Below are 24,925 nucleotides of genomic sequence, written 5' to 3'. Positions count from 1 at the left end.
AAAGCTCCAGAGGATTGTAGGGAGATGAACTTGCTGTTTAAAAAATTATGTTGAGCTCTGCAGCATCTCCACTTCTTAAACACCTTCAAACCCATCACTGGAATGTTTTACCCATGTTTAAAGGCTCATATTATATGCAGTTTGGGGGCTTTCATAATTCAGAAAGTAAAAGAACATAAAAGAGTAGAGAATATTGAAGGCTTCAGAGTAGGGCTATAAGACTCAGTACTAAGTAAGTCCCCCCAAAAAATGTTCAGTTCATCCCACCCAAAACCTGTGTGGAGTAAGAGAAAATGCACAGCCAGAAGCAATGAAGAAAAAGCATGTAGCCTTAAATAAATCATACACTGAACAGTCTTAAAGGAAAAAGCCAAACAACATAGAAACATACACACCACACACACACACACAGAGGCCTAAGAACATCTATTATGTGAGTACCTCAACCCCAGTGGAGCATAGGAATGAAAAAAAAAAAAGAGTTGTTTCCCATCATGCTCCATTTTCTAGATTCATCCTTTTTGATTGGTTGGTATAAATAAAAAAAAAAACAAAAAAGATACACATGCATGCGTGTACACACATATATTCCCTCCATAAATGTGAAAAATGCAAATATTTTACACTTGTATTAGAAATCACTTCTGTCTTATACTTAAGAACTTATAGGCCTTTGATTTGCTCCCCCCAAAAAATATTTTTCCTTGTCCTTATTCATTAAATGCCCAAACACCAAAAAGGAAAAAGAAAAAGGCTTTAAATGCACATCTTTCAAGTCAGTGTCTTGTTAACAAAAAAAAAAAAAAAAAAAAAGTAGCATTTTCTTCACTTTGGCCATTTTTAAAGATGCAGGCAGGCATAGATCAGGGAATGTTAGACTAACATGTATTAAAAAAAAAAAAAGAAAGAAAAGAAACATTAACAGAGCATAGATCTTTCAAAAAAGACTGAAACACTAACAAATACAAGTCAATGTACATATTTGAAACTAGTGTAATTTTATCTACATTGGAGTAAATGTTATTTTGTGTACCAAACATTGCAATACTGTTCATTACCTTTTATCATGCAAACATGCCGATTTTGTCTTTAAAAAGTCTTTATTGAGTCGTATGCACATTGCCCTCCCATCCAAATTAAGGAAAAAAAGAAAAATAAGAAATCCCAAGAGCTCTGTAAGATTTCATTGAACTAGGAACATAAGGGTAATGGTAGCACGCTCAGACTTGTATTTAAAAATATTTATAACTTAGGTAGATGTTTGAAACATAATATGAAGTTAGGCTACTTTGAAATTTGAACCAACGTTGTTGTTTTAAGAAGGGGAAAGGCCGGAGACTAAAAATATATATGTACATTTTCGAGGCCTGAGAACATACGTATTTGGATACATTATAGAGGTCTGACATCTCTTCTGCCTATTTGTAAGTTTTGTAAATGAAAGTCAGTAACATGTTTATAGCAGATATTTTTTTTTACCTCCCCTTTGCCTTCTCCTAACTAATCCTACTCAATTTTTTCCTCATTGTCCTGAGCATCTTTATGAACAGCATTGCAAGTTGGTTTTTTTAAAAAATAGAGAAAAGAAAAAGAAAGTTTTACAAGGATTTGTTGGTTAATTATTGACCAGTGGAGTCACTCCACCAGGAGTTTGATTTCATTGGCTATCAGTTGATTCATGTTGAATAGGGCCCCCGGGAGCTTGGGGAGCATCTCTCGCTCGGTGCTTTCAGGGTCGCTGTCAACAGAGCTGGAACTTGCGCTCATGTTGTCGACAGCAGTGCTTGCTGGGGGACCCAGCTCCGGCTCACTAGTCTCACTGGCAGTGGACACCACGGAGAGCAGGGACATACGCCGGGTGAGCCGGCCAGAGGGCAGAAGGGAGGCGGCATAGTCCGCTATGATACCAGCTACATCTAGATTACAAGCCTTATCAAAGGCGATGAAACCTACATTTGCATTTGCCTCGCAGACACAGAAGGAGCCGTCATCTTTCATCAGCAGGTCTATGCCACACACATCCATTCCAAGTATGTTTGACACCTGGATAGCTAGTTGCTTTCCTTGTTCACTCAATGAGCACATCATGCCCACACCACCTGGCAAAAGAGAAAGGACACAAGAAGTAACTGAAGTGATAAATATAGGAATAAAACTAAAGCTGACCTTTAAACCTTTAAACTTACAAAATACAAGTGCTGCTGGAAATGTTTTCTTTCTCTTTTGGGGGTATGGGGGCAATCTGGGGCACATGAAGGCTTTCTCCTGGTTCTGCACTGGGAAGTGCTCCAGACCATCTGGGTTGCCAGAGATTGAACTCCAGTCAGCTGCTGTGTGCAAAGCAAGCACCCTCCCTACCTACTCTATTATCACTCCAGCCCCAAGCATGAAGCTACCAGTACTGTTTCAAATAACCAGAGAAGACAACTTCAATAAAATAACAAAGTCATCTACAACATGAACGAAACAAATTTGGTTTTTGTTTTTTTTTTAAAAAAAGGGCCAACAGGGCCCGGAGAGATAGCACAGCAGCGTTTGCCTTGCAAGCAGCCAATCCAGGACCAAAGGTGGTTGGTTCGAATCCCGGTGTCCCCCGTGCCTGCCAGGAGCTATTTCTGAGCAGACAGCCAGGAGTAACCCCTGAGCACTGTGTGTTTTTGGGTGTGGCCCAAAAACCAAAAAAAAAAAAAAAAAAAAAAAAGGGCCAACAGTCAATAAAAAAAAAAAATTCATAAAATGACCACAAAAGAAAAAGAAAAAATCCACCAACCAAAAAATTCCAACCTAGAAATCCTAACCTAGAAAATGGTTAGATTTTTTCCCCCAGGGTGGAGAACCCATGTCTCCTGATTTCTCAGAACTCCTATGTTTTCCTAAACATCTTTCTCTCTGCTTCTCTTTTTCCTCCCTCCCTCCCTCTCCCCACATCCTTTTCACCTATCTCTAGGGAAATTTCTTTAATAAAACTTTTATTTTGGGGCCGGAGCAATAGCACAGTGGGTAGGGTGCTTATCTTGCGCACAGCTGAGCTAGGTTTGATACCAAGCATATCATACAATCTCTAGAGCACTGCCAGGAATGATTTCTGAGGGAAGAGCCAGAAACAACTCCTGAGCACCACTGGGTGGATGTGGCCCCAAAACAAAAACTTGTTTTGTTTTTATTTTCTTGGGCCACACCTGGCAGCACTTAGGGGGCCATATGGGCTGCCGTGGATCAAACCTGTGCTGGCCACAAGCAAGGCAAAATTAAATAAATAAATAAATAAATAATAAGAGGAAGTGGGTCATTCCAAGATTTGATCCTGGCACCCCATCTAGTCTCTGGAACACTGTCAAGAGTAATTCCTGAGCATTGTCAGGTGTATGCTTTCCCCAAAAAAACAAAACAATGGGTTTGGGGAGCTGAACAGATAGTATACTGCCATGTGGCACCAGCTCAGATTTGATCCTCAACACCCCATATATATATATCCCCACAGGAAAGATCCCTGAGAACAGAGCCAGGAGTAAACCCTGAGCACTGCTGGATGTGGCACCTTAAAACTAAACAAAACCAAAAAAGGGGGAAGATTTGATGTCACTTCTCCAGAGGACATATGAAAAACTGCTCATTACCACTGATAATCAGAAAATGTAAATTAAGACCACAATTGGATATATTTCACACCTATAAGAATGGTTTTCACCATTAGCAATTACAAATTATGGAAAGGAAAACTTGACTGTACATTTGGTGGGAATACAAGACAGCGCAATCATTTTAAGGTAGGTGGCTGGAAAGTGGTAGCTAAATACAGAGTTACCAGATGAACTAGCAATCCCAACTTTGGGTAACTATTTAAAAAATACAGGAGTTGGGCACCTGTTTTGCACATGCCATCCTGGGTATGGTACTCCAAAATAATTTGCACATTGGAGAAACTCCCAACTCCTGCAGTTAAAGTATAGGAACAAGCTTTCATTTTGTAAACAAGAAACCAGATCTTTAATCACTCAAAACAGAAATTTCAAAAATATATACATTTGGGGGCTGTAAAGATAGCATGGAGGCAAGGCGTTTTATGCAGAAGGAAGGTGGTTCGAATCCTGGCATCCCAGGTGATTTCCCTGTGCCTGCCAGGGGCAATTTCTGAGCATAGAACCAGGAGTAACTGCTAAGCGCTGCCAGGTGTGGCCCAAGAAAATAAAAACAAAAAAAGAAAAAAAGTTTCTGAGAGTAAATCAGAATAAGTAGTCCTGTCTGTTTTTTGTTTTTGGTTACACCCAACAGTGCTCAGGGGTTACTCTTGGCTCTGTCTCAGAAATCACCACTGGCAGGCTTGGGTGGAGGGTGGAGGGGATGGGGACCATATGGGATGCTAGGAATCAAACCTGGGTAAGTCCCAGGCCGCATACAAGGCCGAATACAAGGCAAACACCCTACCAATGTATTATCACTCCAGCCAGTAGTTCTGTTTGGACAATTGTTAAAACATGTTACGAAACCGCTTATCACTACAGCTCAACTATAATGCAAAAATATGTAAGTAAAAGAGGTCAGATTTGGGGCCGGCGAAGTGGTGCTAGAGGTAAGGTGTCTGCCTTGCAAGCACTAGCCAAGGAAGGACCGCGGTTCTATCTCCTGGCTTCCCATATGGTCCCCCCCCAAGCCAGGGGCAATTTCTGAGCGCTTAGCCAGGAGTAACCCCTAAGCATTAAAACAGGTGTGGTCCAAAAAACAAAAACAAAAACAAACAAACAAACAAACAAAAAAAACAGAAACAAGAGGTCAGATTTGATTCTGGTTAGGTATCTCACAAAATGAATGGATGAAAGCAAGTTTATGATTCAGTGAAATTCAATTTTACCGCCAGAAAACAAGTAAAAAATGTCATCATTTTGATGAATCACAGTAAATTTAAAAGATAGTTTTTCACCTTATTAAATATATAGAAAATAGGGGCCGGGCGGTGGCGCTAAAGGTAAGGTGCCTGCCTCGCCAGCGCTAGCCTTGGACGGACCGAGGTTCGATCCCCCGGTGTCCCATATGGTCCCCCAAGCCAGGAGCAACTTCTGAGCGCATAGCCAGGAGTAGCCCCTGAGCGTTACCGGGTGTGGCCCAAAAACCAAAAAAAAAAAAAAAAATATATATATATATAGAAAATAAAGCCAGTAGTTACATACAAGTACAAACACGTTATAGTATAACTTGATATACATTTTAAGTGTGTTAAGATTTGCACTGTTTTTACCTAATGAGCAGTTGCTCTGCATCCTCCCATCTGTTGAACAGCGTAACATTGTGCCGACCACACGGCCTCCCACAACAATGACACGAACATCCCGGCCATGAGACTCTTTAACATACTTCTGGAATAGGTATGGTGCTTCATGACGAATGAGATGGCTGAGATCAGATAAATGGTGTTTATCTCGAGCCAAGAATACAGCTTTTCCTGTGATTAAAAAAAAAAAAAAAAAAAAAGGGAGACTAAAATGGTTAAGTGGTCAAATGGGGCGGTAGGAGGCTGTAGAGATGGCCTTGTCTTGTCCCCTGAACACACATGGGCATCGCCCTAAAACTTGTGCCACAGATCTGGCCCCCACAAATTCAAAATCTTGACCCTACATATGGCCACCGAGCACTGCCAGGAAATTACTCCTGAGCAGTCAAAACTAGTTTCTGAGGGGCCGGAGAGAGAGCATGGAGGTAAGGCATTTGCTTTGCATGCAGAAGATCGGTGGGGTAGTTCAAATCCTGGCATCCCATATGGTCCCCCGAGACTGCCAGGAGCAATTTCTGAGCATAGAGCCAGCAGTGACCCCTGAGTGTTGCTAGGTGTGACCCAAAAGCCAAAGTCAAAAAAAAATTTTTTTTGAGAGCTCCTGGAAGTGACCCCAATACCACCATTGCCCCCTCTAATAGAAGATTACTGTCTGTCAATAACCATAAAAAAAAAAAAAAAAAAAAAAAAAGAGGGCCCGGAGAGATAGCACAGTGGTATTTGCCTTGCAAGCAGCCAATCCAGGACCAAAGGTGGTTGGTTCAAATCCCGATGTCCCATATGGTCCCCCGTGCCTGCCAGGAGCTATTTCTGAGCAGACAGCCAGGAGTAACCCCTGAGCACTGCCGGGTGTGGCCAAAAACCAAAAAACCAAAACCAAAACCAAAAAAAAAAAAAAAAAAAGAAAGAAACAGAAAAGAACACTGCTTTTACCTGATTAAAAAAAAAATCTACTTTCTATAATCATTTATTATTAGTTCAGAAGTAATTTAAAATTCTAAACTGGAACAAGTTCTACATACCTCGATGACCTCGTGTATTCTTCACTACCATTGGGAATTCCAGTACTTCTGCTTCATCAATCATTTTGGCAAAATTTTCGTGACCACCTGGGTTAAGCAAATATATAGATCAAAAATACACTTCAAACAAACAAACATATATATACTTAAAACAGCAAGAGGGGGTGCGAATGCTATCTAGTCCAGCCTTATAAAAAACCGTATGGAGATTCCTCAGAAAACTGGATATTGAGTTTTCATATGATCCAGCTATACCAATCCTAGGGATATTCCCATGGAACACAAAAACACAATACAAAAATATCCATTCATATTCATGCAGCACTAGTTACAATAGCCAGAATCTGGAAACAAACCAGATGCCTGACAACAGATGAGTAGCTAAAGAAACTGTGGTACATATACACAATGGAAAAATGAATACAGATACATATACAGACACCAGAAAACATGAAGTAATGACATTTTCCTATATCAGGGGTCTCAAACTCGCGGCCCTCTGTACAACATTTTGTGGCCCTGCTCTAGAGGAATCTTTTTTTATTGTGTTTTGTTTTAGTTGTTTGGGTTACACCCCCCCAATGTTCAAGGCTTACTGCTGCCTTTGCACTCAAGGATTACCCCGACTTTGCCTCCTGCGGCCCCCAGGTAAATTGAGTTTGAGACCCCTGCTACATAGATGGACATGAAAACTATTATGCTGAGTAAAATAGGTCAAAGTGAGAGAGACACACACAGAATAGTCTCATTCATCTATAGGTTTTAAGAAAAATAAGAGACATTGTAATAACACACTGAGACAATAGAGATGAATGCTGGAAGGACCAGCCCAAGATATGAAAATTACCACAAAGAGTGGTGAGGCCAGTTGGAGAAAATAACTACACTAATAACTATCATGACAATGGTAGTGAGTGAGAGGGATAGAATGGCTGCCTAGAATACAGGCAAGGGGTGGGAGAGGAGAATACTGGTGGTGGGAATGTTGCACTGGTGAAGGAGGGTATTATTCATTATAACTAAAACCCAACTACAAACATGTTTGTAATCATGGTGTTTAATAAAGATATTAATTAAAAAAACAGCAAGAGGGGAGCATTGTGATAAATTCTATCTATTCTAAGGACAGCAATACAAACAAAATAAAAGGTAAAACTATAAAAGCTAAGTGTGTTTTCCTTGGAGAAATTAACAAAACTTAAAAATTGTATTTTTAACTTGTTATTCATAGTTGGGTTTTAGACTTAAAGTGCTTCAGCACCAATCCCAACGCAAGTGTTAAATATCAATGTCAAAGTAATATACTTCTTTTTTTTTTTTTTTTTTTTTTTTTTTTTTTTTTTTTGGTTTTTGGGCCACACCCAGTAACGCTCAGGGGTTACTCCTGGCTATGTGCTCAGAAGTTGCTCCTGGCTTGGGGGACCATATGGGACACCGGGGGATCGAACCGCGGTCCGTCCAAGGTTAGCGCAGGCAAGGCAGGCACCTTACCTTTAGCGCCACCGCCCGGCCCCGTAATATACTTCTTAAACAAAATAGTCAAAACAAAATTTTCTGTTCTCTCTCACTCCCCCTCATTTACCGTATTTTCCGGCGTATAAGACGACTTTTGAAACAAAAAAAAGTCAAACGAAAATCGGCGGTCGTCTTATATGCTGAGTATATCCCAAAAAATGTTTCAATATGCCGCTAAACGAATTTTCCAACTGGATCCTGCACCAATCACTGCCAGAGTGCTCGGACCGCCTCTCTGACTCAGTCAATGCAAGCAGGCTTTTTATGCATGCAAATTAGACAATGTCTGGACCCGAATCTACACTGTCAAAAGCCTGCTCAGATTGGCCAGAGTCAGAGAGAAAGTCAAAGTATAACCTTTGAACCTTTGCTTGTTGTGATTGGCTCACTGTGGTACAGTGAGCATTCTGTAGCATACATTGCAGCACAGGAACATTCTGTCTGATACAGCGAATATAGGCCTAAACCTATGTTTTAACTGCAAAATTAGGGGGTCGTCTTATACGCCCAGTCGTCTCATACGACGGCAAATATGATATCTATCTATCTATCTATCTATCTATCTATCTATCTATCTATCTATCTATCTATCTATCTATCTATCTATCTATCTCTATCTCTCTCTATCTATCTATCTATCTATCTCTATCTATCTATCTCTATCTATCTATCTATCTATCTATCTATCTATCTCTATCTATCTATCTCTATCTCTATCTCTCTCTATCTATCTCTATCTATCTATCTATCTATCTATCTATCTATCTATCTATCTATCTATCTATCTATCTATCTATCTATCTATCTATCACACCCGGCAGTGCTCAGGGGTTCCTCTTGGCTCTGTGCTCAGAAATCGCTTGTGGCTGGTGCCGGAGAGATAGCATGGAGGTAAGGCGTTTATTTGCCTTGCATGCAGAAGGTTGGTGGTTCGAATCTCAGCATCCCATATGGTCCCCTGAGCCTGCCAGGAGTGATTTCTGAGCATAGAGCCAGGAGTGACAGAGCGCTACCAGGTGCAACCCAAAAACAAAAACAAAACAAACAAACAAAGTAAGGCCCCAAAATCAAAGGAAAAAAAAAGATTCCTGGCAGGCTCAGGAGACCATATGGGATGCTGAGGATCAATCCTGGGTCAGTGTGCTATTTATTATTCTGGCCCCCTTACATCTCATTTAAAAAAAATGAAGGCCAGAAGGATAGCATAGTGGTAGAGCATTTGTCTTGCATGCAGACTGACCCGGGAGAGACCCAGTTCGATTCCCGGCATCCCATATGGTGCCCCAGCCAGCCAGGGGTGATTTGAGTGCAGAGCCAGGAGTGATCCCTGAGCTCTGCACGGTGTGCCCCAGAAACCAATCAATCAGTGAATCAATAAAAGTTTAAAAAAAATTATTCCTTCATTATACAAGTAACAGAAGGCCAAAACCTACTATAATACTTTCCATTCTATACCTAGAATAACAAACAGAAAATTAAGATTCTCCAACTTGAAGTGTCACTCACATCTCCATCTGAGATGTGTACTCTTGGCATCTCCTCTCTATAGAAATACAAATTCTCTTGAACACATATTTCAATCTCCCTCTCACATATTCTTCTAAAGAAATTTCTAACTCAAATATATATGAAGAAAGTAAATCAAGACCATAAATGTCAACAGCACTGCAAATACATTACCTTCACCATAATGCAGTTTTTTAGAGAAAGTTAAAGATAAAGAGACTTACAGGCAGTTTTAGAAATACTGCTAACATTTTCTTTAAATAAAAGACTTAAAGAAGTACTATGAAAATGGCAATGGGAAATAGAAACTGAGCAGAAATATCATTAGGAGTCCAGAACAATAGTTCCAAAAAAAAAATTTTTTTTTCATCTAACAGTATCTTAGAGGTAACTTAAAGCTTGTGGAAGAGATTGAGCCTCTTGTGTGTGTGTGTGTGTGTGTGTGTGTGTGTGTGTGTGTGTATGTGTGTGTGTGTGTGTGTGTGTGTGTGTGTGTGTGTGTGTTGTTGGTTTCTGGGCCATACCCATCAGTAATACTCAGGGGTTATTCCTGATTCTACACTCAGGCTCAATGGACCATTTGGGATGGATGCCAGGGGTCGAACCCAGGTCAGTCACAGGCAAGTAAAAAGCCCTACCTACCTACTATGGCTTCGTCCCTGGGCAACTGCCTTTATAACCCTTGTTTTATTTAAGTACTTTCTCACACTATACTATAGCAGCTCTCACATTACAACAATATTACTGCACACTAAATATTACGGCAGGTTGTAACAGAGAACATAAAACTTGCAAAGTCCTAACTATTTATTATGTGGCTCCTGATAGAAGAATGTGCTAAGTCCATTTCACATGGAACTAAATATTGAAATAAAGACTACCTAGTTAGATAAAACATGAAAGTTTTTTTGTGTTCTTAACCCGGAGCCAGAGCAATAGTACAATGGGCAGGAAGCGCACTTGCCTTCTGCCGAGCTAGATCCTTGATATCCTCTGAGCCCAGGAGTCATTCCTGAGCACATGCCAGGAGTGATCCCTGAAAATTTCCAGGTATGGTCCAAACAAATAAATTTTCTTGACCCTATTAGCTTAGGATAGTGCTCAAAACTATCATGCTCTAAAATTTAGATACACATTATTTTCATTGTAGGGGTGCCATTCTGGGAAGTTTGGGAAGCAGGGCTTGCATGTCTTTCATGAACTCTGCCACTTGAAGCATATCCCCTAGCAGGTGATTTCTTCATTCTTATCAACAAACTCACCATAAGAGAAAGTATCTGGTAGAGGAACACCATGGCCAGCCAATTCTTGAAATGTCCAAAACTTGTTAACACAATTCAGGATAGCTTGAGGTCGATTCATCAACCGGCATCCCATCTTTTCTAGATGACGCAACACAGTGATGTCACTGTCACTTTGTACCCAAGGGGTTGGTACTCTTACTACCACCACTTGGGGATAAGCAGTAATTAGTTCTCCATTGATCCGCAGGCCTAAAATAGGTAAGAACAAAAAGGCAAATGGTTAAAAAGAATCTCTTGTTACAAAGCGTAGTATTTGATAACTAAATGTACTATTTTGTCAACATTTATTGTCTATAGAGAGACCATTCTTCCTTAAAAATGGTAAAAATGGGCCCAAAGAGATAGCACAGCGGCGTTTGCCTTGCAAGCAGCCAATCCAGGACCAAAGGTGGTTGGTTCGAATCCCGGTGTCCCATATGGTCCCCCGTGCCTGCCAGGAGCTATTTCTGAGCAGACAGCCAGGAGTAACCCCTGAGCATTGCCTGATGTAGCCCAAAAACCAAAAAAAAAAAAAACCCAAAACCTAACCCATGGTGGGTACAGCACCAACACATAGTTTAAAGCATTGGTGAGGGGCTGGAGAGACAGAATAGTGGTAGGGAGTTTGCCTGCCAAGATGCCGACTGAGGACAGTCCTGGGTTTGATTCTCATATGGTCCCCCAAGCCTACCAGGAGTAACCCCTGAACGCTGCCAGGTGGAACCCCCCCCAAAAAAAAAAGGAAGGAAGGAAGAAAAGAGAGAAAGGAAGCAAGTAAGAAAAAGCAAAGGAAGGAAGGAAGGAAGGAAGGAAGGAAGGAAGGAAGGAAGGAAGGAAGGAAGGAAGGAAGGAAGGAAGGAAGGAAGAAAGGAAGGAAGGACGGAAGAAAGGAAGGACTCGCTGCCTTGCAAGCGCTAGCCAAGTAAAGGACCACGGTTAGATCGCCCAGCATCCCATATGGTCCCCCCAAGCCAGGGGCAATTTCTGAGCGCGTAGCCAGGAATAACCCCTGAGCATCAAACAGGTGTGGCCCGAAAAACAAAAACAAAAAAAAAAAGAAAGAAAGAAAGAGGGACCGGAGCATGGAGGTAAGGCGTTTGCCTTTCATGCAGAAGGTCGATGGTTTGAATCCCGGCATCCCATATGGTCCCCTGAGCCTGCCAGGAGCAATTTCTGAGCATAGAGCCAGGAGTAACTCCTGAGCGCTGCCAGGAATGACCAAAAACAAACAAACAAAAAAAAACACAAAAACACAAAAAAATTTAAAAAAAGAAAGAAAAAGAAAAAGATAAGACACAGGATTCATCAAAGTAGTATTAAAAGTTGAACTATGAGAAACTGGAGCGATAGCACAGCAGTAGGGTGTTTGCCTTGCATGAGGCTAACCCAGGATAGACTCCAATTCAATCCCCAGCATTCCATATAATCCCCCAAACCTGCCAGGAGTGATTTTCGAGCGCAGAGCCAAAAGTAACCCCTGAGCGCAGTCTAGCATGACCCAAACCTCCCACCCTCAAAAAAGTTGAACTATAAATTGGAAGCCTCTTTCTATACATATAATTCATCTAGAGATATAATGTATGAACATATATTTATACAGAAATTATCACCAGTAGGAATTGCTCGTTTGGAGAAGAATGTCAATCAATATAAAAGTAACAATGAAGGGGTTGGAGAGATAGCACAGTGGTAGCGTTTGCTTTGCACTGGTTGACCCCAGACAGACCAGGGTTCAATTCCCAGCATCCCATATGGTCCCCAGAACCTGCCAGGAGTGATTTCTGAGCACAGAGCCAGGAGTAATCCCTGAGCACTGGCAGGTGTGACCCAAAAACAAAAAAAAATATGTAACAACAAAATTTTATTTGTGTGATGCTAAGATCAGATTATTTATTAAAATAAAAGGTGCATCTATCCTTATTTTTCATTTTTGTGTCATACCTGGCAGTGTTCAAAGTTTACTTCTAGCTCTACCTCAGGTATCAGTCCTAGCAGTGCTCAAAGGACCATCCATATAATATATGAAGGATTGAATTTGAGTCAGTCACATACAAGGCGAACATCCAACATGCTGTACTATTGCTCTGACCCCTAAAAATGATTGTAACCGATCTTCAGTGTTTACCCAGTAACCTGGCCCGTCATTAACATCAGCACAGATTCATTTTGTAGCATCAGGTTGAATGTCAAAGTATTTATTGATAGTTGATTACCCAAAAACAAGTAATTTGGAATTAATAGGACCAAGTTAGGGAAGCAGACATCACAAGAAAATCATTACCAAACGTAGAAAACCTGAAAATGAATCTCACCAAAAAAAAAAAAAAAAAAGGAAAAAAAGGGTCTGGAGAGATAGCAAAGCTGCGTTTGCCTTACAAGCAGCCAATCCAGGACGTAAGGTGGTTGGTTCGAATCCTGGCGTCCCATATGGTCCCCGGTGACTGCCAGGAGCTATTTCTGAGCAGATAGCCAGGAGTAACCCTGAGCACCCCTGGGTATGGCCCAAAAACCAAAACCAAAACCAAAACAAAAAAACAAAAAAAGAATCTCAAAAGCCAGAGAGATAGCACAGCAGATAGGGTGCTTGTCCTGTATGCTGCTGATACAATTCTTGGCATCTCATATGGTCCCCGAGCCTGTCAGGAATAATTTGAGCGCAAAATTGAATTGGAGTAATCCAAGTGCTGCCACAAATGTGGACCCAATCCAAAAAAACAAACAACAACAAAATAATCTCAGCAGTTGCCCTAGGCTGAATCAAAAATACAAATAGAGATGGAAAAAAAATGTTCTGATATTTCAAAGAGTTTGTCACTGAAGAAAGTTTGTTGTATTGTTAGAAAGATTATGCAGATATTAAATCCAATGCATGAACTACAGCCTTATATATAAGGAATATACAAAATATGTGAAATCAACTGTAAGATTAAAAATTGATCCTAAAGGATGGAGCAGGCAGGGTAAATAAAAACTGACCATAAAGGCACTTCAGATAGGGTGTTTGACTTGCACAGGCTGAGCTGGGTCCAATATCTAGCATCCCAAATGGCCCCAAGCCTGCAAGGAGTGATCCCTGAGCCAGCCCTGAGCATAGTTCAGTGTGGTCAAAAACAAAACAAAATAAAACAAAACCAATCACTTTAAAGACTTATTCGCTTTGGTTTTGGGCCACACCCGGTGACGCTCAGGGTTATTCCTGGCTCTGCACTGAGAAATTGCTCCTGGCTCGGGGGACCATATGGGACGACCGGGATCGAACTGAGGTTCGTCCTAAGTCAGCCACATGCAAGGCAAACGCCCTACCACTGTGCTATCTCTCTGGCCCCTGTCAACTTTTTTTTTTTTTTTTTTTGGTTTTTGGGCCACACCCGGTAATGCTCAGGGGTTACTCCTGGCTATGTGCTCAGAAGTCGCTCCTGGCTTGGGGGACCATATGGGACACCGGGGTATCGAACCGCGGTCCGTCCAAGGCTAGCGCAGGCAAGGCAGGCACCTTACCTTTAGCGCCACCGCCCGGCCCCCCCATGTCAACTTTCTAATTAATTTAAAATCATAATAAAAAGGTTGTGGATGAAGCTGGCTCGATAGTGTAGTAGTAGGGCATTTGCCTTGCACATGGCTTACCCTGGACAGACCTTGGTTTGATCCCCAGTGTCCCATATGGTCCCCCAAGCCAGAAGTAATTTCTGAGCACATAGACAGAAGTAACCCCAGTGTTACCAGGTGTGGCCCCAAAAAGAAAAAAAATTAAAAAAAAAAAAAAAAAAGGGCTGGAAAGAAAGGGTGGAAATGGCATACTGCATAGAGAACCACTGAGTATGGCCCAAGAACCAACCAAACAAACAAAAAAACCTACCAATTTACAGCCTGAGTAAGAACATTTAGATTTAAATTTCTGGTTCTAGATTTGGTTGTGATTGCTCTTTAGAAGTTATTTAATCAGTTTTCTCTATCCTCCAAGATTAGCTAAAATGTCAATTTTCTTCTGGGTAAGAACATATTTCTGGGTCTATGCTCAGGGGGCCATGCCCCCAGGGTCAATTCTGTGCTGTCTCTCCAGCTTTTTTTTTTGGAGGGAGAGGGGAGCACGTTTCTTGGGCCACACCACTGTGGCAGGCTCCATGAACCATAGGGGATAACAGGGATTGAACCTAGGTTGGCAATGTGCTATTGCTCTGGCCCTTCAGGCTATGTGTGCTTTAATGGTTTTAGAAAAGCAAGAAAGCAGTACGAATGAGAGGGTATTTGCTACCCAAAAGCTGTTAGAATTTTCCACCTGTAAAAATCTAAGAGTTAAAAAAAAAAACTCGGGGCCGGAGAGACAGCACAGTGACAAGACAGCCTTGCATGCAGAAGGGCGGTGGTTCTAATCCCAGCATCCCATAAGGTCCCCCGAGACTACTGGTGGTGATATCTAAGCGTAGAGCCAGGAGTAACCCCTGAGTGCTGCCGGGTGTGACACAAAAACAAAACAAAACAAAAAACAAACAAAACAAAATAAAACAAAACAAAAACTCATCATAGAAACATAAATAGATGAATAAATAAAATAAACGCAGAACTCTTCTTGCTACCAATTATCTAGTGTCTAAAACAAATTTAAGTTTCTATTTTTCTAAGGGCCTTTTCTATCAGCTCAGTTGCTTCCAACAAGATATTTTATTTCCTATCAAATCTAACATGAACAGTAATCCTTTTTCTTACAATGTTCCCAAGTCTTCTCTAGATATTAGGCGGATTCCCCCCCCCCAAAAAAAAAGTATGTTCTTTTGGGGAATAATAAGACACCACTATAATTCCTTTCCCAATTCATGTGTTGTAGAAACAAACAAAAGGAAGCCTGCTATAGTGGTGTACCTCATTATCACTGAGCACTGCCGCATTGCAGTTGACAAGCATGTGTTTCAAGGAGAGAAGAGAAAGGAGAAAAAGAAAATAGAAAGCAAACAAGCAATCAAGTCACGAAGTCAATTATAAAGATGTCTTATATACTCGATGTAATAAATGGCTAGTTTCCCTTTTAAACAGCACGGTTAAAAAGCAGATCAGGTAAAAATAAGTATATACCCAATGCTGTCAAAGAGGGTAAGACATATAAAAAAAATGATGCCCCTAGGAAAATTACTCAATTCATTTCCGTAAATTTTATTCATGTTGACAACTAAGCATATTTGAGTACATTCTATGTGTAGTAAAATAGACTAGACAAATACTTCATGAAATTGACAAACAAAACGACAAAGTGCCCTTAAGGACTCATCCATTTATTTATTCATCCTTTTATTCATTAAAAACATCTGCTAAGCACCTACTTTAAGATACTCTGAGCCTTGAAATAATAGCCTGGCCCCACTTGAGAGGTTTCAAGGAGGATGACAGGGGGAAGGCACATAAAGTACTCAGCCAATGATTTAGATCTAGTGCTTAATACCTATTAGTGGCTATCAAGGTTACAATGGTGGGTTGGGTGTGCTAGTAGCACATGACTGTTACTAGGGGAGTCTGTTTCCATATCCACAGTCTCAAAAGAATGTATCTGTGTAAGTAGTATCTGAAGCAGAAGGGCCAAATATTAGAAGCAACTAGACAAACTATTTTCCTATAAGCCTCAAAGGAGCCAAGAGTGTGGTTCAGTGGTAGAATACTTGATTCAAATGAGCTTCTGGTTTTTTTGTTTGGTTTTTGCTTTTATTTAGGTTTCGCTTTTGGGTTTGGATTTTTGGTTTCTGGATCATATCCTGGGCTAACTCCAATTCTTGGTAGATTACAGGACCATACAGAGTACTGGCGGTTGGATCCAGGTACTGCAAAACAAGTGCCCTACACACTGTACAATCTCTCCAACCCTGAAATCTTGAGTTTTGGTACCCAGCACTGCAAAATGATTTTAAATTTTATCAATAAATATATTTAAATTTTTCATTGCCTAAATTCTATCTCCCATTGCCTTTACAAGACCACTCTAATATGCTTTCAAATTTCTCATGCTCTATTCTTTTTTAAAGTTAAGTTAAGTTTATTTGGGAAGTGAGAGGAAAGAAGAGAGAGAAGGGGAGAGTGAGAGAGATGAGAGAACTTTTCCATAGTAAAAAAAAAAAAGACACAAGTATACATCCCAAGAAGACCTAGTGGATTCCCAAGAAATGCCTGTCTTAAAGAAAATGTGCATCTCATACAGAGATGCTGATGCACCTTTTTGTTTTTTAATTTAAATAAAGAACAAAGCTTTTATTTTATAGATATGAAACAGAGTTTGGAGTTTGCGTGAGTCTAGGCATTGAGGTCTAACTTACAAAAGCTTTCTGTGGTAACATGTACCAGACTTTCCAAGCTTTATCCTCAGCAAGGCCATGGTTCCAACATAATAAAGGTAATTACTTAATAACCAGTTTCACAAAGTATACCAGGGATTATTAAATTTTCATTCTGAATAAGGAAAGTTCAAAATGAAAAACCCTGACACCACAAAATGCTGGTGAGGATGTGATAAAAACTCTAATTCAGTGCTCGTAGAAATGAAAAATGCCATTAAGAATTTATCAAGGGAGGGGCCAGAGATAGCATGGAGGGTAAGGTGTTTTGCCTTTCATGCAGAAGGTCATCGGTTTGGGGCTGGCGAGGTGGCGCTACAGGTAAGGTGTCTGCCTTGCAAGCGCTAGCCAAGGAAAGATCTTGACCACGGTTTGATCCCCGGTGTCCCATGTGGTGCCCCCAAGACAGGGGCAATTTCTGAGCGCTTAGCCAGGAGTAACCCCTGAGCATCAAACAGGTGTGGCCCAAAAACCAACAACAACAACAACAACAAAAAGAAGGTCATTGGTTCAAATCCCGGCATCCCATATGGTCCCTGAGCCTGCCAGGAGCGATTTCTGAGCATAGAGCCAGGAGTAACCCCTGAGTGATGCTGGGTGTGACCCTCCAAAAAAAAAATTTATCAAGGGGACTGGAGAGATAGCATGGAGGTAATGCATTTGCCTTTCATGCAGAAGGATGGCGGTTTGAATCCCGGCATCCCATATGGTCCCCTGTGCCTGCCAGGGGCAATTTCTGAGCCTGGAGCCAGGAATAACCACTGAGCACTGCCGGGTGTGACCCAAAAACCAAAAAAAAAATTTTTTTTGTCACAGGCTCTCTGTCCATCTGCACTAATAAGAATGGCTCCAGTACTAATAGGAATAAGTAAATAAAAAAAATAAAAACGGGGGCCGGGCGGTGGCGCTGGAGGTAAGGTGCCTGCCTTACCTGCGCTAGCCTAGGAGACGGACCGCAGTTCGATCCCCCGGCGTCCCATATGGTCCCCCAAGCCAGGAGCGACTTCTGAGCGCATATAGCCAGGAGTAACCCCTGAGCGTCACCGGGTGTGGCCCAAAAACCCAAAAAAAAAAAAAAATAAAAAAAAATAAAAACGAGCTAGCTTGAGCTAGCTTGAGTGAGACGCCCTGTTCTTCAGAAACTATTTAGTTAAGTGAAACAATTTAAGAGATACTTTTTTTTTTTGATTTTTGGGCCACACCCAGCGGTGCTCAGGGGTTACTCCTGGCTGTCTGCTCAGAAATAGCTCCTGGCAGGCACGGGGGACCATATGGGACACCAGGATTCGAACCAACCACCTTTGGTCCTGGATCGGCTGCTTGCAAGGCAAACGCTGCTGTGCTATCTCTCCAAGGGCCCTAAGAGATACTTCTAAAGGAACAATTACTTTTTTTTTTTTTTTTTTTTTTTTGGTTTTTGGGTCACACCTGGCAGTGCTCAGGGGTTATTCCTGGCTCCAGGCTCAGAAATTGCTCCTGGCAGGCACAGGGGACCATATGGGGCACCGGGATTCGAACCGATGACCTCCTGCATGAAAGGCAAACGCCTTACCTCCATGCTATCTCTCCGGCCCCTAAAGGAACAATTACTGATAGAAGGTACTGAGAATGAAATAAATGTGAAGAAGATAAAAAGAGGGTTGGAGAGATAGCAGGGAGGTAAGGCATTTGCCTTGCATGCAGAAGGACAGTGGTTCCCCAAGTCTGTCAGGAGCAATTTCTGAGCATAGAGCCAGGAGTAATCCCTGAGCACTGCCGGGTGTGATCCAAAACCAAAGCCAAAAACAAAAAAAAATGATGATGATAAAAAGAATGTCTGCTAGGGGCCAGAGTGGTGCCGAAGCGGTAGGGTGTTTTGCACACGCTGACCTAGGATGGACCTTGGTTCTATCCCTGGTGTCCCATATGGAACCCCCAACCAGGAGCGACTTCTGAGTGCATAGCCAGGAGTAAGCCCTGGGTGTCACTGGGTGTTGCCCAAGATCCAAATAAAAAGGAATGTTTGCTAAATGCCTACTTATTTACACCTGTGGTCTCATTTCTTAATCAAGCATAATTCTGTAGCTATTCATTAGCCCATGACCAAAATTAGCATGCAATAGCAGATCTGAGCTTTGTATCCTATGAGTTCTCACAATACCCATCTCTCTCTCCATCTTACTGATTATAGTACATTAGTACACATGCCCTGATAATACCAGGAACAAAGTGACACTATCATTAACCTGAGGCATTTTCTGAAAATTAATTTAGATCTGGAAAAAAATGATTTTCATGTCACTATCTCTGGTTCAATCCTTGTGCAACACAGGGAACAACCCATATCAGGGCTGAAAGTAGACACTGAGTTTAACTGAGGCCTCAAAAGGCTCCACTCCCATTAAAAATTAAAATGTCGACGTATGTTTAATAACAGAAGAACCAATATTGCTGTATTCATAACCCTTAAAAGCCAAGAGGCAGATAAAGGCAGGTAAGAAGCTTGCCCTGCATAGGGCCAACCAGGTTTTGATCTCAGTCAACCTATATGACCACACCCATGACACACACACCCTAAGGTCTGATACTTGAGTGCAAAGCCAAGAGTAAGCCATAAGCACTATCAGTATAAAATATTATATTGTTTTTGTGTAAATAAGTTTATTAAAATCACAAATTGGTTAATCTTTCCCAAGTATTTCTTTTTTTTTTTTTTTTTTTGGTTTTTGGGCCACACCCGGCAGTGCTCAGGGGTCACTCCTGGCTGTCTGCTCAGAAGTAGCTCCTGGCAGGCACGGGGGACCATATGGGACACCGGGATTCGAACCAACCACCTTAGGTCCTGGATTGGCTGTTTGCAAGGCAAACACCGCTGTGCTATCTCTCCGGGCCCCCCAAATATTTCTTAATAACAGATTAAACACTAGTGCTTCTAGCTGTTCCATAAAGAATACAGTATCTATTTTTTCGGTTTTGTTTTGGGGCCACACCCAGCAGTGCACAGGGTTTACTCCTAACAGGCTAAGGGGCCTATAGGGGATGGCAGGAATCACACCTGGGTCAGCAGTGTCCTATATGTTGTGCTACTGCAATATTTATTCATTAGCATAGGCCACACCCAGCCATGCTAAAAGCTTATTTCTAGCTCCATGTTCAGGATCTTCTGGTCAACCCCAGATGATCCCCCCATACCAAATAGTTCACTTAGTATAGACTTACCCAAGTTTCCTTGTTCGATTGTCAATACCAGTTCATCTATCACCACAGCTCGAAAGTCCAGTTCCTCCTCACAACATTTGGCCTTTAATGCACGTAAGATCTCTTTTTGGGGATAATCTTCCCTGATTCGTCTGTCTGTCAAAAACCACAACTTGGCAGCCACAGAGCTACACATCTTGGTCTGCTGGTTCTTCCTTTCCTAGGATTATATCCTTCTGTAAACTCTCTGGAAAAAAAGAGAAAATAGATGTAAAAGGCAAGTCAAGAAATCTACTTTAGAGTATAGGAGGTGGGGTGTTTGCCTTATTTGCGGCCAACTTGTGCTCGATACCTGGCATCCCATATGGTCCCCAGAGCCTGACATGAGTGACTTCTGAGCACAGAGTCAGAAGTAACCCTAGAGTACCAAAGGTATGGCCCCAAAACCAAAATCCAAACAAATAAACAAACAAAAAAACAACTTTATTTCTGTTTTTGTTTTTGGTTTTTTGGTTTTTGGGCCACACCCAGTGACGCTCAGGGGTTACTCCTGGCTATGCACTCAGAAATCGCTCCTGGCTTGGGGGACCATATGGGACGCCGGGGATCGAACCGAGGTCCGTCCTAGGCTAGCGCAGGCAAGGCAGGCACCTTACCTCTTGCGCCACCGCCCGGCCCCTGTTTTTTTTTTGTTTTTTGTTTTTGTTTTTATTTCTGGCTTTCATACAAATAAAAGCTGTATAAATAGGAAAAAGGAAAAAAATGCCTCTTCATTTCATTTAAATTTGAAAAAATTATACCATTGCAAAGATGAATACTGGCATCCTCCATTCTCTTTTGTCAGGAAATCTGTAACTGCCACTTTAGAGCTTACTTAGCAGATGCTTTAATGCTTTGTTGTATGTTGTCTATGAGCATACTACTACTGATGGATAATCCTTCGAGAAAAATCAATATTATATTTCTATCTCCCTCATCACTACAAATACCAATTGGGTACACTAATATAATCTTAAGGGTTTTTTTTCTTTCCTTCTTTTGTTATATCTAACTGAATTTACAGGTATACAGACCAAAGATATAATTAGCAGATGATCATTAATATACAGCAACTTTAATCAAAATAAAAAAATAAAAATAAATAATTTTACAATATGAAGACTTCTTTCATCACCAAAATGTCAGACTTCACTACATTTTAGATAAAAAACAGCACAATCTTACTCTTGGAATAAATGTTTATAAAGAGATGAAAAAAATAAACAGATTAAGGCACGTGTCTTTACTATGGCTGACCACAATCCAGTTCCCTGAGCACCGCTGAGAGCAGTGAGCATGTCAGCATGGCTACTGTACTACCCTACATGACCCCACTAAGTCAAAGACAACAGTGACAGAGGGAAGGCATGGGAAAGAACACTCAGGTTAGAATGCAATAGACGGAAACTCAAGCAACTTGCCAAAGGGACACCCAATACTTAGATACTACAGATTCCCTGTACTTTCATACAAACCTCCTCCAGCCCTAGGTAGTTGCAACACATTATTTCCCCATAGATATCTCACACCACTAAAACATTCAAAAAAATTATCACAAAAGAATAATTATAAAGGGCTGAAGTTAGTACAGCCAACTTTGGTTTGATCCTTGGCCCTCATATAGTCCCCTGAGCACACTGGGAGTAGTCTCTGAGTAGTCAGGAATAAGTCCTGAGTATCATTGGATGTGGCCAAAAAAAAAAAAACAACACAAAAAAACCCACAAAAACCCCTTATTACTAGAAGGCCGGAGCCGTAGCACAGCAGGTGGGCATTAGCCTTGTGCATGGTCAATCTGGGTTTCATCTCCAGTATCCTATATGGTGCCCCGAGCCTGCAGGAGTAATTTCTGAGCAGAGTCAGGAGAAAATCTGAGTGCTACTGGGTGTGGTGCCCCAAAAAAGAGATAGAGAGGAATTACTATAAAAATATACTGAAAATGTTTCTATGATAGAGAATGTTCAAAAACATATCGAGAGAGCTTTAGGGGCCAGAAAGATAGCAGGAGGGAAGGTGTTTGCCTTGCATACAGAAGGATGGTGGTTCAAATCCCGGCATCCCATATGGTTGGTTCCCTGTGCCTGCCAGGGGTGATTTCTGAGCATGGAGCCAGGAGTAACTCCTGAGCACTGCCAGGTGTGACGAAAGGCGAGAGCTTTAGCACCACATAGTATCCCAAAACTAGGTCACATGATTAAAATGGGAGACCCTAAGCACTTCCAGGTGTGATCTAAGAACCAAAAACAAATTATAAAGAAAGAAAAAACGGGCCGGCGAGGTGGCGCTAGAGATAAGGGGTCTGCCTTGCAAGCGCTAGCCAAGGAAGGACTGCTGTTGGATTCCCTGGCGTCCAATATGGTCCCCACAAGCCAGGGGCAATTTCTGAGCGCTTAGCCAGGAGTAACCCCTGATCATCAAATGGGTGTGGCCCAAAAACAAAAAAAAAAAAGGAAGAAAAAACAGAACACTTTCATCAAGTTCGGGGAAATAACCCAGTGAGTTGGAATACAAGCTTTGCATGTGAAAAGTTCAGGCTCAATCCCCAATATATCATGGTCCACCAAGCACTATCAAGAGCAACTTCCCAGTAATGTGCTGGGAGTAACTACCTCTGAACAGTATCCCCCAAAATATTTTGCACTGTGTAGTTTCTGTCACCTCCAATACTGGATAGAAATCTATCCCAGAGCCTCCCTTGACATGAGTTTTTGAATATCTTTTCACAGATGTGATGATTCAATCATTGCATGAAATTGCACTGTTGTTACTAAGGCCTTTTTCAGCCCCTTAAAGAAATCAGAATGCACTGTTAACCACAGGCTATTGGGAAATTGAAATGCTGTGATCTAGTATGAGCTCTTTTGTGAACAGCAAGTTCAGAACAGTAATGCCAGGCTAGTGCAATACTACAATAGATGCCTTGCCTTGCATGCAGATAACCCAGGTTTGACTCCTGGCTTCCCAGAAAGTACCTTGAGCAAAAGCAAGAGTAATTCCTAAGTGCAGAGCCAGGAGTGAACCCCTGAGCATTGCCCTAGAACAAAACAAACAAGAAAAAAACACATCATAAACCAATCACTTGGGCTGGAAAGTGATTCCTGAGCTCAGAGCCAGGAATAAGCCTTGGGACCAAGACTGATGGAGCCTACACTCCTAGGGCTTCATGCTCAAGGACTTCTCCTGTGCTTCATGGAGGTCCAGGTATCAACCCCCCTGGGTCTTGCAAAGCATGTGTTCAGCCTGTATTTAAGTTGTCTCCATGAGGGGCCAAAGAAATAGCACAGAGGTAGGGTGTTTGCCTTGCATGCAGCCCATCCAGGACAGATGGTGGTAGTTCTAATCTCAGCAACCTGAGCCTACCAGGAGTGATTTCTGAGTGCAGAGCCAGGAGTAACCCCTGAGCACTACCAGGTGTGACTCCCCTACCAAAAGAAAGTTGTCTCCATAACTTTTTAAAAAAGATATACAGGGCCAGAAAGATAGCATGGAGGTAGGGCATTTGCCTTGCATGCAGAAGAAAGGTGGTTCGAATCCTGGCATCCCATGTGGTCCCCCACGTCTGCCAGGAGCAATTTTAGAGTGTAGAGCCAGAAGTAACCCCTGAGCACTGCTGGTTGTGACTCCCCCCCTCAAAAAAAAAAAAAAAACAGAAAACAAGCAAAGATATAGAAATAAATTATTCAAAGATAAATTCAGAGAATAAGCCAATTTTCAAGTTGGTCTTTCTCACAACAAAGTCCTAAACCATGTTCAGTGGTTTCAACATTTTCCTTTATAGTATTACTCAATTTTGTTACATTCATAGAATTCTTCACTAAAATTAATCTGTGTGTGTGTGTGTGTGTTGTGTGTGTGTGTTGTTTTCTGTTTTTATTTGTATTTTTGAGGGGGGGAGTCACACCCAAGCAGTCCTCAGGGGTTACTCCTGGCTTCATGCTTCAGAAAATTGCTACCTGGCAGGCACAGGGAACCATATGGGATGCCGGAATTCAAACCGATGACCTCTCTGCATGAAAGGTAAATGCCTTACCTCCATGCTATCTCTCCGGCCCCCACTAAAATTAATCTTAATCTTACTGTAGATAGGAATTGTGTACTTTCTACACAGGAAAAAAAGGGGGGGGGGTATATGGAGAAAAACAGTAACAGAAAGGATGAAAGGAAAAACCAACCACTGTTGGTACGAGAAATTTCCTTTATAAATCTTTAGGGACAGAAAGACTTTTAGAAATAACCAATCGAGTCTTTTATAATCCAGTTGACCATTACCTCCTATAGACAGTTATAAGTAGCAGTAAATGGTACTAACGAATGTGCCATAGAAAAATGTAAAGAGAGTTACTATATCCATTCTCATATGAGCTTTGCATGTCGCCAACTCAGGTTTGATCAACAGGACCCCATATGAATGCAAATCCAGGAATAAGTTCCTGAGTGTGGGCCAACTAAGACCCCCCCCCCAAAAAAAAATCACTTGGTCTGGAGAGGTAATAAACAAGGAGTTATGGGTCATGGAGGGTTAGTAGCATAGCACAGTGGGTAGGAGGCTTGCCTTGTAAACATTATGTAAGAAACAAAATTCCCCCCAAATCCATGATAAGGATTTCTAGACTAAGACAAGCCCAAACCCTAGTAAAGTGTATTTTTCCTCTCCTGGCTGAAGGCAGAGAAAGAGTTAACTTGGAAATAAAACCAAACTTGGTGCCCTCCATTAATAGGGAACAAGTGGTTGAGTGAGCTTGGAAAAAGGCTCCCTTAACAACCAAGTTTGAATCAGAGTAACCCTTGACAGCCAGGGTTTGAATT

General features: G+C 41.6%; 1 protein-coding gene across 1 annotated transcript; it reads right to left on the bottom strand.

Annotated features, from left to right (window-relative positions):
- Nucleotides 1-1,403: 1,403 nt before the first annotated feature.
- RIMKLB (ribosomal modification protein rimK like family member B) lies at nt 1,404-20,325 on the bottom strand. Its single transcript, XM_049772059.1, has 5 exons — nt 20,102-20,325; nt 10,572-10,802; nt 6,289-6,375; nt 5,234-5,437; nt 1,404-2,099 (listed from the first exon to the last, which is right to left on the bottom strand). The coding sequence occupies exons 1-5, from the start codon at nt 20,274-20,276 to the stop codon at nt 1,636-1,638; spliced, it is 1,161 nt and encodes a 386-aa protein (XP_049628016.1). The 5' UTR covers nt 20,277-20,325; the 3' UTR covers nt 1,404-1,635.
- Nucleotides 20,326-24,925: the final 4,600 nt, after the last annotated feature.

The sequence above is a fragment of the Suncus etruscus genome, chromosome 4 (genome assembly GCF_024139225.1).
Source record: "Suncus etruscus isolate mSunEtr1 chromosome 4, mSunEtr1.pri.cur, whole genome shotgun sequence".
NCBI lineage: Eukaryota > Metazoa > Chordata > Mammalia > Eulipotyphla > Soricidae > Suncus > Suncus etruscus.
The sequence above is the reverse complement of the archived record's forward strand: the minus strand, read 5'-3'. Positions and strand labels throughout refer to the sequence as shown.